The sequence below is a fragment of the Dermacentor silvarum genome, unplaced genomic scaffold (genome assembly GCF_013339745.2).
Source record: "Dermacentor silvarum isolate Dsil-2018 unplaced genomic scaffold, BIME_Dsil_1.4 Seq568, whole genome shotgun sequence".
Classification (NCBI taxonomy): Eukaryota; Metazoa; Arthropoda; class Arachnida; order Ixodida; family Ixodidae; genus Dermacentor; species Dermacentor silvarum.
In genome coordinates this window covers 21,604-40,001 of record NW_023606444.1, presented here as the reverse complement: position 1 = coordinate 40,001, position 18,398 = coordinate 21,604, and the positions used below count along the sequence as shown (strand labels likewise).

At 45.0% G+C, this 18,398-nt stretch overlaps 1 protein-coding gene across 1 annotated transcript; it reads left to right on the top strand.

The window, feature by feature from the left end:
• Positions 1–934: 934 nt before the first annotated feature.
• On the top strand, positions 935–12,279 carry LOC119435246 (monocarboxylate transporter 10). The gene is made up of 3 exons (XM_037702159.2): positions 935–1,013; positions 3,693–4,514; positions 12,102–12,279. The coding sequence occupies exons 1-3, from the start codon at positions 935–937 to the stop codon at positions 12,248–12,250; spliced, it is 1,050 nt and encodes a 349-aa protein (XP_037558087.2). The 3' UTR covers positions 12,251–12,279.
• Positions 12,280–18,398: the final 6,119 nt, after the last annotated feature.

Below are 18,398 nucleotides of genomic sequence, written 5' to 3'. Positions count from 1 at the left end.
ACCTTCGGTTGAGCCGCCCTGGCACCGTGGCAGTGCAGCGGAAAAACGCCAAACACCGCCCGAGTTTCACCTTTCGCTACGTGCCAGGCGAACGTGCAAGCCACCAAACGGGAGTTTTCGACTGTATAGCCCCTCTGGGAGATACATGCTGAATTCGAAGTTCAGCAGACGACACGTTATAACATAGGCCACTTATCACTTGCATTCGGCGTGATTCGCAGCAACGGGAAGTGTGGCATGCATTTTATTGACGACAAATGCTTGAAATATGAAGTGGCGAATGATTCCTGCAATTTGAATGATTCATGAAGTACTGGGATGAGGCTGCGAACTGCGCTGCCAGCACCTTGCATGTACTCCCACTTAGCCTGAAGTGTTACGGAAATTGAAAAGAAACAACGAAAATGAAAGTTACAGCATGAAACGAAGCAACCGATGCCGCAGCTTCACACCTCATCATCGTATGACGCCGCTGCATCGGTGATGAAATTGTGCAACTTCGACGGCTGCTCTCGTCGGGGATCCTGGTTAGTAGCGGTGATCAGCTGCGTGGTCTTCGCTGACCGATGAACTTCCGGATTCTAGCAGCAACAAAAATTTGCCGTGCTTGAACGTGGTTAAACCAAGTTTGTCGAGTGATAGCACGGTTTTGCTTGCCTTGGGAAAGGACTCAGACGCTGCTCAGCACAATCAGCTATCGCATCTACAATTGCACCGCAAGACAACACACAGACGCTGCTCGGCGCAGCAGCAGTAGCTGCAAGCGAATTGACCTTCATGCTGCGTCTCGCTTCAACACGAACGATAAGCGTCGAAAGCACAGCGCATACGAAGCTACCAGCACGCGGCGCACTTTTTACGCATCGCAGATCGCTTTGAAGACGAGGGCCGCGCGACCACGCACTTTTTCCACATCGCAGATCGCTTTCAAGATATGGGCACCCACGCGGCCTATGCAGCAGCCGCCGGTAGTGGCAGGCTAAGTCCCATTTTGAGCTTGGCTGAGCTTGAAGGTCAGATTTACGGAATCAGGCGTTTTCTGGGTTTGTATCTGGAGCAGTAGAGCTATCGCTCTAAAGGTAGTTTTGCACGAGACACGCAGAGACATGGCTTCCATCGTCACCACTTGCTACAACATGGCGGCTTAACTGAACGGCCCGCCCTTCGCCGTCTGCTGGCGCGCGCTGCTCGATGGGATCGTACCGCGCTCCACCGTCGATCTCCATGGCGGCATGGTGGTGCGTACTGGCGTGTTCGCCCCTGCTGAACATGCACCACCACACGCGTGGCGCCCAGACGAAAGTGCGCGGCAGTGTGCGAGTGCAGTGAACACGGCACGAGTGCCGTCAGCCGAAGGTACCATACCCAAACCATGGAGCCTTCGGCTCCATGGTTTGGGTATGGGCGGATGTGTGTCAGCGCCTGGCGGCTTTCCGACAAAGTATCGCTTCGGATGTTCGCGCACCCACGAGCAGATGGCTGCAAGCGTATAGAAGTTTGTGTATTCACAGAAATTCACCTATTCAAGCCTAGAAGTCGCTACGGGCTTTTTGGGACACGAAACGCAAGGACGAGCGGGATGACGTAGCCAAATAATGCTACGCATTGAAAAAGGATTCCACACCAAGACAGCGCGCTGTTAGGCAGTGGCAGCAAATACAAATGCCGCGCCAATCAGCGCAGCTGGCGTAGCGCGTACAAGTGAGTGTTCAAACAACGCGCGGCCAAAACGGAAACCGGAAGTGTGGTTCAGTTGGTCACACCAACCGCTTGGTGCGCTACAAGCAATTCCTCCGCTGTGGAAAACGTGGATGGAAAATAATCTACTGGAGGAAAGACAGAATGGGTTCAGACTAGGCAGACGCTTACGGCATGTCATGGTTGGACTAACTCAGTGCATAGATAATTCGGTAGCTTAGAATAGAATAGGGATATAAATTCTAGACAGTAAGGCAGCCTACAACAACGTAGACAGGGAATTGTATGGGATATTCTCAGGCACGAAGGCATCGATAATGATTCCGCGCAACTGCTGAGGGACATATACAGAGTGTCATAACTATCATGCCCCAAGATTTAAGAATACGCAAAATGCCACGTAGCTGGACAGAACCAAGATAATGTTGTTTGCCGTCGTTGGGAGACACTCAAACATATATTTTTTTTAATTCTGCCTAATTACACAATTAGTCCTAATTAAATATTCAACTTCACAAGTTGTATGATCAGATAAAAAGTGTCTGTGAGAAAATTGTCGACCAACATGAAAAAAAATCGCCAACCCTTCCACTCCATAAAGATGGTGGAACAGCGAAGCTGTGTTAGTTACACCGAGTGTTACGAGTGTTACATGTGCATGTGCTGCACGTGATGCAATGCCGTAAAAACAAGTAAACACAGATCTACAACAAGCAGTTATATTGAAACGTTGCGAGACGAGAAGTGACAGCGACTTCCGACGCTACTCGACGAGTGTCCAGTTCTCTGGTCGAAACCTGCCGAGCCGCCGCCGGAAGCATCGGCTGCAGTCACGGACACCGCGCGCGTTCGGCGCGAATGCAGGGAAACGCGGAAGGCGTCGGCAGCACCTCTACGCATTGCTCGTTATCCGAAAAGGCCGCCGCACAGAGACACTTTCTCTTATCGCCTCTCCTTCTCGCGTCAAACGCGGCCTCTCATTGGTCACCTCTTCCCCTAGCCTCAGTTGGTGTTGCCCTAGCACACCTCTCCTCCTCGGCTGGTCACGTCACCTGCCCTCCCCCGGTGCGGCTATCATCTCCTGGCCACGTGACCGGCGCGACGCCGGACAGACGGCGAAGGGTCGACTAAGTAGAGCTCCGCTGTTAAAACGCCAGATCGAGTTTTGCGTTGCTCAATACGTGCTACATAAAAGTGTTTTTCCGAGCGTGAAAGAAGCCCGTGAAACACGCAAAGAGCCTCCAGCGGCCAGTCGCACGGCAGTTGTCGTGACAGGATCGAGTCAGCCGCGTTTGTTAGGTGAAGTAACGAGCGCTACGAAAGGCGTGACCCTGTGATCCCACATTATAATGAAGAAAATCTGTCTCACCTTAGTCACAGAAGTAACAAGATGTTTTGAAGCATAATGAACAGCTTGGAAAATGAACAGCTTGAACTGGTGGAGAATGGTATCTACATTAGCTAACAAAATTGCATGGATTGCCATTAATAAACATATAAAACATGTGAGGAAACCACAGTTGACAACGGACTGCTTCAAGCACTTCGTTTATTCGTCGACTATGCACAAATAGTCTATTCTTGCTGCTGAAGTTGTACATGATGAAAGTTGCAATTTATTCTCAACCCTTGCTCTTCACAGCTGGAAAAAATAGCATTTGCATTGTTTTAGTGTGTGGAAGTGCTATTTGTATTACGCTTTTTATTGACGTCCTAACGTTTGTTATTTTATTGCAAGGTATTGCTATATTGTATTTTGTACAGTGTTACTGCATTTAATGATGATGCATAATTGTATTGTATTAATGTCCCAAAGTGCAATAGTGTAGGTGTAAAAATATAATCATTTGTTACTTCTGTTCACCACTTCTATGTCTAATATTGAATTGATAGCATGTTCAAATAAATAATATAAACAAGCCCTTTCAATGCAGATTAAAACGCACTGGCCTGTCACTGGCTTTCCTACATCGCTTTGCACGCGCTACTTGCAGGTGTGGGCCTAGGCATCGTGATATGCATGCTCCAAGTCCTCATCAGCATGTACTTTGAGCAGTACCGGGGCGCCGCGAACGGCATCATGTTCGCCGGCTCCACCGCCTCTGCGGTCATCTTTCCCCATCTGTTGTATTATTTTAGAAACACCTACGGCTTCAGAGGAAGCCTGCTGCTGTTTGGTGCTATCCTGATGAACATGATAGCCGTGAGTCTCGCCTTTCGGGAACCGCCGTGGGTTCGTAATGACAGAATCAAGAGGAGAAAAGGCGCAGAGAAAACACAGCGGCCATCAACCTTCACACCGGACTCAAATCAGGGGTCAAAGGTTTCCACCACCAAGGTCGTGCTGCTGAACCTTCGCGGAGTGCTCAAGTGCCGCATGACGTACGTGCTTGTAGTCACGTGGCTAGTGTTCTGCTATAACTACGACATCTTCTTCTCTACGATTGTGGATTTCGCCATGGACAAGGGGGTGCCCTTCAAGGACACCGTTTCTTTCATCACATACACGTCCATCACGGATCTCGTGGGGAGACTTGCCCTGCCTATTCTGACTGACCGCGGGCTCCTGCAGAGGTCGACGTTAATGACAGTGAATTATTTTCTCCTGGGCTTGTGCACTGTGTCACTGCCATTCTGCGAGACCTACTGGGCGCTGCTCACGGGGTGTCTGGGAGTTGCCCTATTCCTCGGCTGCGCCATTACCATGCAGAGCGTTCTGGTGGCCCAATATTTGGAAAGCGAAAAACTTGCCATGGGCTTTAACGTCATCGGTGCCCTGTGCGGACCAGCACTCTTAGGAAAGGCACCATTCGTAGGTGAGTGGTATTTTATAATTTCTCAACGCTTACGTGTACTGTGCAGAACTGGTGTAACTTAAGATAAAAACTGAAACGATAAAAAATTAGAGGCGTTGGTAAGCCTAGACTGTGGGCGCTACCCTGGCGCGCAGAGAAACAAAGAACAGTTGAAGGCAAAGAATTGTTGCACAAGGTTACAACAACCTTTAAAATGCCGTACACAGAAGTATCTTAGGTAATACTTGTCGACTGCGGTAGTCAGCTGTTGTGTAGAGATGACCATTGGCTCGCTGAATCAGAAATTAAACGACCTCAAATGATCGCTTGTTGCACTGTGCATAAAGAATTCCAGGTTTTTACGATTGTAAAGCTTTACACAGACACGTTCAATGAATGAGTGAATCTGGTGGTCTAGGCGCATCGAAGAGGATGGTGCAATCACATACCTGTATTTCAGCCTTCGGTTAGCCCTCGTGAACGCATGTGTCGATGGTTTATAAGTTTGCGCAGCATCCTATAACTCATGCGAAAATAGTTAGGGTCCTAATTTTTCTCTACAGTTTGACAGTTGAATGATATTCAGTGTTTGCATGTTTCTTGTCTCTCAACAGATGTCTGTTATGTATTCGCCCGTTAGTGGTTTACATAAAAATTTACCCTAATGCAAATTTGTAAGCATAGTTTGTTCTAGACAGCTGCCTAATAAGTGACCAATGAGATCTGGTGCGAATTCGACCGATCTGTATTCCAAGAACATGCCTAAAATCGAAATGGAGAGGCTACGTGTTTTTACTGGAATAAAGTATTCAGCTCACTAATGCAATAAAAGACAGACCAATTCACACGAAAACATCGGCTGAATCAGCAAAAAGGCGACAGGTTATAGTATAAAGGAGTAGTATAAGTGCAGAGTGTGCGAATACCCACATCGTGTGTTCGAATAGCTACATTGCATTTGAAAGTATTGAAAAGCTAAATCAGTTCTGAACGAAGAAACTCAGGGTATTATGGAGTGCTGTTCCATGTGCGCTTAGATCACAGTATGTAATTTAATACACGAGAGAGGTTCGCAGGAGGATGGAGGTTTAAAATGTGAAACAGTGGTTGAACCAGGAATGTCACTGAAGGAACCGTTTTGAGAAGAGCACTTGTATTTGTCAGGGTGGCAACTGAATTTCTTACCAGCGTTTTCATATAAGTGTAGCTGGCCCTACTTCATCCTCAGTAGAAAAGGAGAAAATGAGCCAGTGCGCCGTGCAAGCGGCATTCGAGTTGTTGAAGAAATGCGGGAAGGAGGAGAGAAGGAGAAGAGGGGGGAGAGAGCGGGCGGTGTTAGTTGTTGTAGAGGACCGAGGAAAGGGTCACTGCTGCTTGTTAAGCTGCAAGGTTGATAAAATGAAAACGGAATAAATGTGCATTTTCTTTAGCAGAGTTTAGGAGAAGCACAATAACAAGGACAGGAGAATCAACCTGGACAAGTGCGCTTGTCCATGTCGGTCAATGTCGCCGCAATTTGCATCAAATCACAGCCATCACTAGTACAGAAACATATTTCATTGAGCTTTCTGATCAAACATGGAAGCTGGCACTGAGAATAGGGCGAGCCATCTTAGCGGAAAGCAGAAAACAGCATTTGCTGGTGAAACACTATTTGGGAAGGAAAGGACGACACAGAAAAGAACTTAAGACAAAATGAAAAGTGGTGGAAGAAACTGAGTTTGAGGAAGACGAGTTTAGTTGTATCAATGCCATAGAATCAGCAACTAGGGTTACAGCTGCAAGTGAAACGACGATTGATCTCTTTTTGACAAGTTATCCTCCTTCCTATGTTAGCAGTTGTGTCTTGGCGCATTACATTAGTGATCACATGCCAATTTGTATGTACGTTGAATGTGCAAATATTGCGATACGCAGAAACGAATACGACATATTATATCAGAACATTATTGAACAAACACTGCAGGCATTTCAGGCAGAACTAAGCGAGGTTAACTGGTATAATATCCTTCAGGAAAATAATGCGGAAATGGCTTACACTAAGTTTATCACAATGCTTGTTGATGTTTACTCAAAACACTTCGTCTACAAAAAACGGAAGCATCAAAATTTCAGAAAGCCTTGGCTAACAAAATACCTGTTTAAGAAAATAATGAAGCGTGACCAGCTTTATGGTAAATTTGTAAAATACCGTGACCCTGCTGACCTGAAGGTTTTTAAAGAGTATAGAAATAAACTAACCAAAGAGTTACGAAAAGCAAAAGATACTTATTATTTCCAGATGTTTTCTTCATGCTCTCAGAGCGATAAACTTTGGAATAAGCTGAATTTTGTATTGGGGCGTCAAAGAAGGAGCGAGCCTATAGAAAGAATCACTTACAAAAGACAGCAGTTATCACGGCAGGAAATGGTTGAACACTTTAATAAACATTTTGTGTATCGCGATACCTACGTTACTTCTGCAAAACTTCCTGACCTTACTTTCCCTCCAAATCAGTACACGCTCTTTTTCCAGCCTACAGATGTTCATGAAGGGCACACAGTATTTTCTAGTTTTAAAAATTCATCAAGCATTGATCCAGATGGGATGCAAATAACACCTGTTAAATTTGTGCTACATGAGATCGCTGAGCTACTTGTACACATATACAACTTGTGCATCGCAACCGGTGTTTTTCCTGCAAAGATGAAGACTGCGAGAGTGACAGTACTCCATAAGAAAGGCAGCAAGTTAGACATAAATAATTACCGGCCCATATCCGTTCTCCCTATCTTTTCGAAAGCTTTAGAGAAAATAATATATGTACGTTTAAACTCATTTTGTAACAAGCACAACTTAATTAGCGAATCTCAGTATGGGTTTCAAAAAGAGAAGTCTGCTGTGTTAGCTCTACTGCATCAAAAAGAATATTTGTTAACAATTTCGAAAACAAGCTCCTCACTCTCGGTCTATTTGTAGATTTCAGCAAAGCGTTCGATTATATTAGCCACAATATTCTTTTCATAAGCTCAGTCGTTATGGAATTAGAGGACTTCCTCTCGAATTTCTTAAGTCGTATCTTCAAAATAGACGCCAATATGTACAGATAAATAACTTAAGGTCCCAAGAAAGATTTATACTTTCTGGAGTACCTCAAGGCAGCATTCTGGGTCCTTTGCTTTTTAATCTCTATGTTAACGATATTGTAAATATTCATTTCAATGTAAAATTTATAATTTACGCAGGCGACACCAGCATATTTCTAACGTCACGTTCTTACACCGAGCTTATCACAATATCAAATGAAGTGCTCCTGAAACTTAGCATATGGTCAAAGCAAAACTGTTTATGTGTTAATTCAACCAAAACTAAAGCTATAACTTTCCGTCCCAAAGGAAGCACCTCCCCTTTACTACATGGAATTGCGTATAATAATGCTCAGATTGAAGTTGTAGAAAGCATCAAAATCCTCGGCGTCCATTTTTCTTCATCACTACTAAGGAATGACCATGTAAACTTTGTAACGCAAAAACTGAGTCAGATAACAGGTATAATAAGCAGAAACCGATACCTTCTTCCTACATCAGTTAAAGTACTATTAAATAACGCCTTATTCGCTTGTCACATTAATTATTGTCACCTCCTCGTATGGGGCACTACAACTGATACGAATTTAAACAAATTATTTTTATTACAGAAAAGGATAGTACGCGTCCTCGCAAATGTTCGGTACGATGCACACACCAACCGCTTATTTGACAAGTTTAAAATTATCACAGTGCACGAAACTTATAGGCGTCGACTTTTGCAGAAGTTTTATCACATGAACAGGAAAAATGATCTATCCCTTGTTAAATTATCTTGTTTAGAAGAACGCGTCCCCTCACGTTTCACAAGAAACACAGAACCCTGGACAGTGCACCGTTTCAGAACTAAATACAGCTCACAAATGCTAAATAGCAACTTACCAAGGCTTTTAAATGCTTACAACAAATATGGAATTAATATATGTGCACTTACTCCATCCGAATTTTCTCGAATCAATCAGCAGGACTAACATTCATGTTTATACGGCCAGCTACGGTCAGCTATTTGGGGAGTGGAGATTAGTTTAGTGTACAGCTTCTTGTATACATTTACATTATATATATATATATATATATATATATATATATATAATTTTTTTTCTTTTGTGATGTGTGAAACGTTGCGTATCTGATCTACGCGCAATTGCTCACTTTTCACTTAATGCTTCTCATGCATTCTTGCAAATTGTGTATTTTTACATTGTCAGAAACACGCGGCAGCTCCGCGTTGCCCATGTCTTGTGACCATAGGGGGCAGGGTGTTTCTTCAAGCTGAACTTGCAGCTTTTCTTCCCTGTCTCCCCAATCTGTTGGAAATAAAGATATTATTATTATTATTATTATTATTATTATTATTATTCTAGTCGTGGGCGAAAGAACGAATACACAGTTTTTCAGCAGCTGAGGATAAATCAATGAGATTTGCGTCAAAGTTGTGCCTTTATATTTCTATACTCAACCAAGCGCATTTTTTTTATAAAGCTCAGTTACTTCTACCGGTATCATTTTTTGTTTTCGTTTTTTTTCTTCTTTTCCATTTGTGCTTTGCAAGTATTCGAACGACAGATTTTCCTAAATACTGTGTTGCGGGAAGATAGGCTCGCCGCGTTGTCAGCGCCTGCTTGCACGTTTCGTTCATTTCCGCTACTACCATGCCTGCTTTTAACCAGCAGCAGTCGCCCAAATAAACAGCGCGGCCTCTCTGCTCCTCCATTCTGCTGCTCCTTCCTCCGCCCGTGAACAACTTGACTTCCGCTCACTCGGGCGTTTTCTTTTTTTTTTTCTAGGGAAGGGGGGGGGGGGGGGTGGTCTGTCCTTTTCTGCATTACAAAAATAAAAAGAGTACCTTTTTGTACTGCAGAAATGTATCGATTCAGCTAAACGTATTTTACCATTCCTGTCACTCTAAGGAAAAGTTCCAAATGCCTGCTTCGCTATCAATGACCAACTAACAGGTAGCCGGATTTTCGGAATGCATCGTAAATTTATTCGGACTTAAAAATCTTGCTCTTAGTATTGGAGTAAAAATAAACAAATATTTTTATGGTATGTGGCAGCGAAATGGTTTGCTGCCATGTACACTATGGTACGAAACAGCAGAGGATGACGTCATCCAAAAGGGACAATACAGAAAAAACGCTCAGTCAAATTAGACCGATAAAGTATGCCTTGAACACACTAGTTTCGTTAATTTTCCAACAATACCTTGCTTATTGGAAGACAAAATTATTGACAACATTTCAGTGTTTGAATTTCGCGGGGTAAATACAGCGCCGGTACGTCAGACTGGCGACACCAATTTCGAGCGTCTTTTTCGATTATGCGCCGTTTTGAGGGCTTTGAAAATGTTTCCAGAAATTTCCATGTTCAATCTTTTTGTCGTTTAGAACACATTGTCGTCTATTTTTGCCAATAAGCACTTGTGCAGGCCTTAGCAGGCGCCCTCAAAATCCATGACGTCACCCCGGTCTTGTCGGGAAATTTCAAGGCAGTGTCGCCACCGGTCTTTCCTTTTTTGGCGCCTTTTCTTGCTTACCATGCCTCCTCTCGCACCAAGCCTGTAGCTTTTCGGTATAGTATAAGCATAGTGTACTAATAGAGGTGAAATTAATTAGCTCATTAGTGTATTTATGCAGCACATAGTTCCTTAAAAGTGTGTTAACGGTCAGGTGTTTGTACATGTTTCTTGGTGGCGTTTCGACGTGATGTGCCGCGACCGTTGTTTCTCCCTGCGCTCTTTATACTATGCGGGAATTTCAAAGGAACCATTTCAGCCAATGAAATACAAGCACGTGTTTGGGATGTCCCCACCAGCATAACTCGCAGATTTGTGAGCGGCCCCTAATGGAAAGGGGTGTCATTTCTGGAAGCTGTGGACGTGTATACAAAGGCCATATAGACGTATCAATGAAGTGTCCTTTATAATCCTTGTATGCAGACCAAGTATGCATAGCTCAGTGCTAGCTAACAAAAACATAACATCCTACATGAAAGCTGCACATACAATCTCGGCTCACGGGCTTCTGTAAGCACACTTCCGATCTTTTTTGTTTACTTTTCGTTATTTTACTTAGCCACTCCGTTCGTAACGCTGTGTGTGCCCATCCTTGGCCAATGATTCATAATGTGCATGTGCTAGTTTGATTCCTACATAACACAGATATCTCTAAAACATTGTACACGATATGTTATTGGAAGTGTGAAATATATTTTGAACAAATTCTGCAGTTCCCTGTATTTTCACCTTCTTCAATATTCACTCACCGAATATCCGCCACTGGGTAGGTGCCTCACGTGGACGTGAAGTTTGCATAGGTAGGTCAGAGTTACGGTGGATACCGTCGTTGCGTGACCGATTAGTCCTTGCAGCTATGCCGTGGGCTGGAGTAGCATGTCACGCACACAGCCAGGCTAACATATCCAGCATATCGTTAAAGCTTGTGTCTCTCTCTCTATGCCATGGGACCGAAGCGGATTCTCTGAGCTAATGTACTTGATGCTAAGTAAAGGCGTATTTATCATGCTCGTTCTCGATATGCTGTAGAACGTGACGCAGCACGCTAACACGTCGCACCACGTGAGGCCAAGCGTCGTAGAACGGCCGCGATAACACAAGACCAGGCAAATGTATAGGAACCAGGACAAACTATACGCTATCTTGCAACAGAGCATACTTGCGATTTCCGAATGACGCAAAATGTACTTGAACTGATACTAAACATACATATATTATTGTGCAACAAGTTTAAAAGAAACGTAAAATTTAGTGTTCGTATAGCGTAAAATAAGTATCGCCAATAAAGAAAGCTCCGCTTCACCTAGATTAGAACATGTTTGTTGGATCTGCATCTTTTTCTAGATTCTTTACTTCCTGCAACACATAAAAAGAAGTATAACTTTCGCAGAGGGTAATGCGTCCGGATCCCGAGTGCACTTTCTGCAGTGACATGGGTTCGAATATACGTGATGGCTGTTTTCTTTTTCTCGCCCTACGATAATGGCGAAGCTCCGAATTAGGAGACAGCCTAGCGACGACAAGGTGACGCCTATGATGGAATTTGCCGTGAGTTCCACAGAATAGATGAACGGAAGGACGAATAAGTACAACCCTGCTTCCAGCATTGCGCCGCTGTCTCTCTAAAAACATATATTCGAATGCGTAAGATATGGAAGGGCATGCATTAAACAAGCATCTAGTTGTTTGTTTCAACTTCTATATGCACGCCTTTTTCTTACGAGAAAAAGAAGTACATAGGGTAGAAAAACTTATGTATTCATCAGCATCGTCTTGTATGACAGTGTGGTACAGCAAAATGACTGCTGCATCCAAAATCGGCGCAAAATGCTTAGTTCCCTTTCGCGGCGGTACTTTACTAGTAAGTGCTGTTTGTATACGCCTTGCGATAAGCTTCATGTGTGCTTAAGTTTTCCTTGAATGTCCTCGAATGCTTTAAGTTTTATGAGGCCTATATATAGCCTTTTATTCCCAAATAACTGACTCCTTAAGTCAGACCTCTGAACTTAATTTAAGCATTCTTTCAGGGTTTTTCAGGGATGACCTTGGCTCGTACAACGAGATGTTCTGGGTCCTTGGCAGCTTCAGCTTCTTCGTGAGCATTCAGTGGGTATTGGTACTTTTAGTCGACAGGAATAGAACACAGAAGTGGCAGCCGGATACTGCGCGCATGTGATATGGATCGACAACGTAACAAAATAAAGCGATATATGTGGAAACAATTCATATGGAATCTATATTAGAGCACTGCACGGGCTCGGGCTTACCTAAAAGCCCGGGCCCGCCCCGGCCCGCGGGCCGGGACGGGCCGGGTAGGGCAGTTTTATCATGGGCTCGGGCCGGGCTCAGGTATTTTGACGCGGGCCCGGGGCGGGCTCGGACATTCTGGTGGTGAGCCTGTAACGTGCAGCGAGTTATCCTCGCGCGTCTCGACTCTGAAAAACCTGTTGCCCCGGCGCAGCGGGAAGCTAGCTGTGCTACTCCTGTGTACTTCCATTTTATTCCAGCGTATTTTGCGCTGTTTGAACAGAATGTAAAAGTACAGAAAGACCGAAGTCGCCTCAAACCATAGGATACTATTGTATTCTTTACCTAAATCAATGTAATTAATGCTTTCAGCGCGGTTAATGCGCGTTCGCGACTCGCTGATTCTTCAAAGGCGAATTGGTAAAACGATGACTGGTAAGCTAAGATAATTCGTCACGCGGCTGCAATATGGCACTGCGTCCATTCATGATTGCAGGCATGTTCTCAGCCGGCCGCCTAGCAGCAGCGCATTACGCTGCACCATGGAGGAACGAGAAGCTTTCTTTCTCCATTTACTCCATCCATGTGGTGCGCTCACGACCGATCGTGGCTGCGCTTCGGCTATAGTGTACTAGAATACAGTTAAGTGGGAAGAGCGGCTGGGGCGGCCCCTGCTTTGCAGTGAGGCGCCCGACGTGGAAAAATACTATGGAGGCGCTGCGATAGAAGTGGATTGGGCCGCATCGAGGTCGCGCCGTTGGAAACTGCTGGCGATACTGCTCGGTAGGGTCATTCGTACTACTTCGCGCGCTGGTATTTGCGTTCAGACCGCTCAAATGGTGTTCATAATTGTATATGACATGTATTTATGCCTTAAGAATAAATTCCTTTCATTCTATTCTTTATTTTATTTTTTTTTAATCTTTTTCGGTCTCGGGCCGGGTTCGGGCTGGTTTCGAGCCGGGCTCGGCCGGGGCTTGGGGTGGCGGGCCGGGCGGGTAACGTAGATTATTTCCGGGCCCGGGCCGGGCCCGGGTCTCGCCATAAAACTATTGGTCGGGCTCGGCCGGGCTGCCCAAGGTAAAAACGGGCCCGCGCCGGGCCCGGGCTGAAAAAATCGTCCCGTGCAGTGCTCTAATCTATATTACTGCTCACTGTTCATGTCTATGAACGGTATATACTTAGGATATTGTCACTTTAAAATGCAATATCATTTATAGAACCACAATTTATGGCAAATTTTGGCAGACAAAAATTTTTGTGGAGTACACCTCTTCAAATTTATTACGCTTTTGTTCCAGTGCGTCGACGTATATTCGTAGACAACTTTTTTACTTTGTACGCATGATCAAGACTAACGAGCTAAATGTGCGAAGTTGATGTATATGCTTCTGACGGCTGGCTCTACTTGATTATTTCGGAAGAACATGCGAAGTGTCGCTAACATAGAGTAGACCAGGATTGCTCTGAATTTGAATGACGATAAAGGAGAACCAATAAAAAAACAGAGAAATCTAGGAGAAGTCAACGGAAAAGTAAATAAATACAGTCTAATAATCGCGAATAAACGTAAGGCTCTCGAATTTAACTCGTTAAATCAGGGAGGCGAAATTTGAAAAAAAAAATTTATGCGCTTGGATTGCCACGCGGCATAACGTCATAATCGAGCTAAATATAGGCGTGTTGGCCCATTTCAGGTTAATACTGCATCAATGATTTATAAAATGGGTTGCCCATAGTGAATCTTTCATAGCCTTCGGCTTGATCACTCTTCAATGTTTAAACACACTTTCGCGAATGGTCTTTGTCCCACGGCACGTTCAAAGTAGATGGCGGGCATCCGCTGCAGACGCAGGAACACAGCACTTCGGACACTGGATAATGTCTTCGTGTGGCTGACCACAAGCACACGTGATGACTGGTGGAAGGGCCACCCAGCTCGAAGTCTTCGGAGAGAGACTTCCTCCAACCGAGAAAGATTGTGGGGAAGAGAGCAGACACGCAGGGCAATGAGGGCACGTGTGTCACGCCGGACGATGGATTTCTTGGCAAATTTTCGGACAATGAAAACAGAGCAGGTGTCAGAGGGAAGGCAAAGAAACCAACATTTTATGTGATTATTGAATATGCGCATTCCTTGTTCTTTACCTCATCATCACCTTTCTTCATCCGTTTTAATGCGAAGCATTCTTTCCCTCATTCAAATCACTTTGTCGTTGGTCGGTATGTTTTGTCTTGCGACGCACTTCTGACATCTATAATAGGGAAAAATTCACCTACGATTAGGATACTCCCTAATGCAAAATTAGAACGCAGCTCTATATCTGTTTTCAATTTAGCCATATATTGAGGCATCGCACCATCACTGCACCGACTGGCAGAGCCGCGACAAGTGGCGCTATACAGTCTTTAAAACGGCCACAGAGTTGTCATTTGCCGCTTCCCGGAAATTACAGATTATTCAACCTTTATATTTACTGGGAAACAATTGCGGCGAATGCTGTGCGCGAAACCGGGCTTTCTGGTTCCTGACCTCTCGGTCCGCGACGATAGATCGCCGAGCGTTTAACCCATTGCGCCACAAACGCATTTGCAGAGAGCTACACAGACGCGCCTTATATATCTAACACTCCTCCGTGTACCCGCGCTCTTGCTCGGGGCGGTGCCGCCGCCTACGAGCAGAAAAGAGAAGTACTGCATTATGACACTAACGCGCACCGACAGTGAACGCTTCGTTGGTCTCAGCACTACGACGCCTCGATGCCAGCATTCGAAGGGACGCTGGCATCAAGAAGCACTACCAACGCCACCTAGGTGGCGTTGGTAGTGGCGTTCACCGTACTCAGCACAGCGGAGCGTGGCCTCCGCAATTAGCTCTGAAAATGTTTCTGAAGTTGATCGCGGAGGCTGCAATTACGACGCGCTGTACGCGCTGATTTGACTCGGTGACGATTCAGTTACGTGCTTTGTCTTGCGCGTTGTATTAGTGTGTCAGTCACGTGCTTCGTCTTTCGCGTTGTGCTAGCGTGTGCACTAATGCAAAATTAGAACGCAGCTCTATATCTGTTTTCAATTTAGCCATATATTGAGGCTCGCACCATCACTGCACCGACTGGCAGAGCCGCGACAAGTGGCGCTATACGTCTTTAAAACGGCCACAGAGTTGTCATTTGCCGCTTCCCGGAAATTACAGATTATTCAACCTTTATATTTACTGGGAAACAATTGCGGCGAATGCTGTGCGCGAAACCGGGCTTTCTGGTTCCTTTTTTTTTCTTTCCCCCGCACGGCCGCCGCTGCCGCGGATGCGCGGACGTGAGCGCCATCTGCCGGTGCTTCAAGGTGGCTTTCCTCCACTTTCCTGCTCGAGCTCTCTTCGCTACCGCCGTCTTTCATTTCCCGCTGCGTTCCACGTTCTCTCTTTCATCTTTCGCTGTGCTCGTTCACTCGCTTACGGCGAGGGACGCCGAGGGAGGCCGGTTACGCCGACGCTCAACGCAGGAACGGGCGCCTAAGAATTGTGCTCTAAAAGAAGCTTTAGCCAACTGCATATGTCAGACGATGGTATTCCGCGATTATTTCGTGTGAGCGGTGCGTGGTTTCTAGTGTAATTGAAGCCAACAGCGAGCGGTGGCCATACACGTGGCGATGTAAACAAATTTATTTATTTATTTATTTATTTATTTATTTATTTATTTATTTATTTATTTATTTATTTACACAATACTGCAGGCAGCATTGTTGCCCAAGCAGGAGAGGGTTTACAAAAGATAGTTTTTTAGCAGTTTTTCAAATGAAACATAAGATGTGCATTTAACAACAAATTCCGGTAAGTGATTCTATTCTTCACTCGTAAGTGGAAAAAGTATTTCTGAAAGATTTTAGTGCGGGCAAACTATCACTGGACTACTTTAGAATGAAAAATACGTGACGACCTGTGTGGATCATGGGTAATATATGTGGCATTTGCTAAACCCGTTTGATTATGAAACAATGAGTAAAAATTCAGCCTGGCGATTTTACGACGCACATGGAGCACATCCAGTCCAAGTTGGCCTGACATACCAGAAACTGATGATGATGTTTTGTAATCGGAGCAAATAAACCGTGCAACCAAGCGCTGAATTCGTTCAAGTTTATTTAATTTGCTTATTACAGTACGTTTCCCACACTATGGAAGCATACTATAGGACTGGGCGAACGAGGGAAAGATGAGCTTGCAGCTTGACAGATGAAGGTGACTTCTGTAGCTTTCTACGTAGAAAGCAAAGTTCTTTTAATGTTTTATTGCATATGTTGTCAATACATGTGTCCCATTTGAGGTTATTGTTAATTGTTATGCCTAAGTATTTCACAGAGGTAATAGATTCAAGGTTGCGATTCCCAATGTGGTAAGTATAAAGTAGCGGTTTTCGTTTCGATGTTATTGTCATTGACACTGTTTTTTAAAAGTTTATTTGCATTCCTCTGTCGTCGCACCAGTCCGCGAGCTTACAAAGACTACCGCTAAGTGTATCCTAGCATGAAGAACTCCTGACAGCAGAATAAGTGACACAATCATCAGTAAACAATTTCACCTTGACATTAGGATCTACACTATTATCAATATCATTTACATAGATAAGAAACAGCAGGGGTCGCAACACTGACCCCTGTACTACACCGGATAAGACAGGCAGGCTATTACATTTCACACCATCAATTTCCACAAACTGAACACAATTTTCTAAGAAAACCTAACTCCAATGCACTATATTTTCTGGTAGTCCAAGTGAATTAAGAATTTCAAATAAATTTGCATGTGGCACACGGTCAAATGCTTTTGGCGAGTCTTGAAATATTGCGTCAATCTGCAGGCGGTTATCTATAGCACTGGCAAAGTCGTGTAGAATAGACAACAATGAGTTGAGGTTGAAAACTTCCTACGAAAGCCATGCTGAAAATCAACGAAAAAGTTATTCGCTTACAAGTGGTTAGATAAGATGTGGTTAGATAAGAGTGGTTTGATAAGCTAAGGGCACGACACCGCATCTGCGATGACGAATTCTACCACGTCTGGCAACAAGGCACTGCTCCGTTCGGCGCCACCGGCGGTGGATTTAAAAGCCATCCAGACCTCGGCGGCTTCGGGCACGACACCGCATCTGCGATGACGAATTCAAGCAAGCTTCTTTTGCAGGCTACCTTTTCCTGGGCGCTGTGCTCTGCACTGCTGGGTCTACCGGATTGTGCATTTTTGTTTGGGGCCCTGGCCAGATCCCGCGCCACCGGCACCGATATTGGACGATGCCATCTATTGCGTCTGGCAACAAGGCACTGCTACGTTCGGCGCCACCGGCGGTGGATTTAAAAGCCATCCAGACCTCGGCGGCTTCGGGCACGACAGCGCATCTGCGATGACGAATTCACGCAAGCTGCTTTTGCAGGTTGGTTACCTCCCTGGTTCTTCGTGTGTGAAGACCAGCGATTACTACTTGTTCAAGGTGTCGTGCCCTGTAGAGCTGCTAGATTTACTGAATTGATCACTGGCTATTTCTTCTGATTTGTGTGGTGTTTTGCTGGAATTGTTACTTATGCTTTCTGGTGATATCGAGTGCAACCCTGGTCCAATGACCAAGGCTGAGACTGACACTCTTGCTGGCGTCGTAGACAGAATTTGTAAACTAGAAGAAGCATATGCAGCGCTCGCTGCTGAGCTCAAAAGTGCGAAGGAGGGTGAGGCTGCGGTGCTGGTAAAAGTGACCGAGCTTGAGCAAGGCAATGCTCTATTACATGCTGAAATAAAAAGTACTAGAGACGAACTAGCAGCCGCTAAGAGCAAAATCGAACTTCTTAACGAAAGGGTAACGCCCCTAGAAGCAAACGCTCCCTCGGAGCGCTCGGCCGATTTGGCCGCGAGAACCAATGTTTTGCAGGGCGTTCCTAATCAGCTCATAGCAATCAACTTTAGGTGCGACGATACGGAGAACAGGCTGCGACGATCTAACTTACTGTTCTTTAGTATTCAAGACGACTCAGCAGAAGATTGGGCATCATCAAAGCTTCAAGTAATAAAGTTTTGCGCGGAAAAGTTGGCA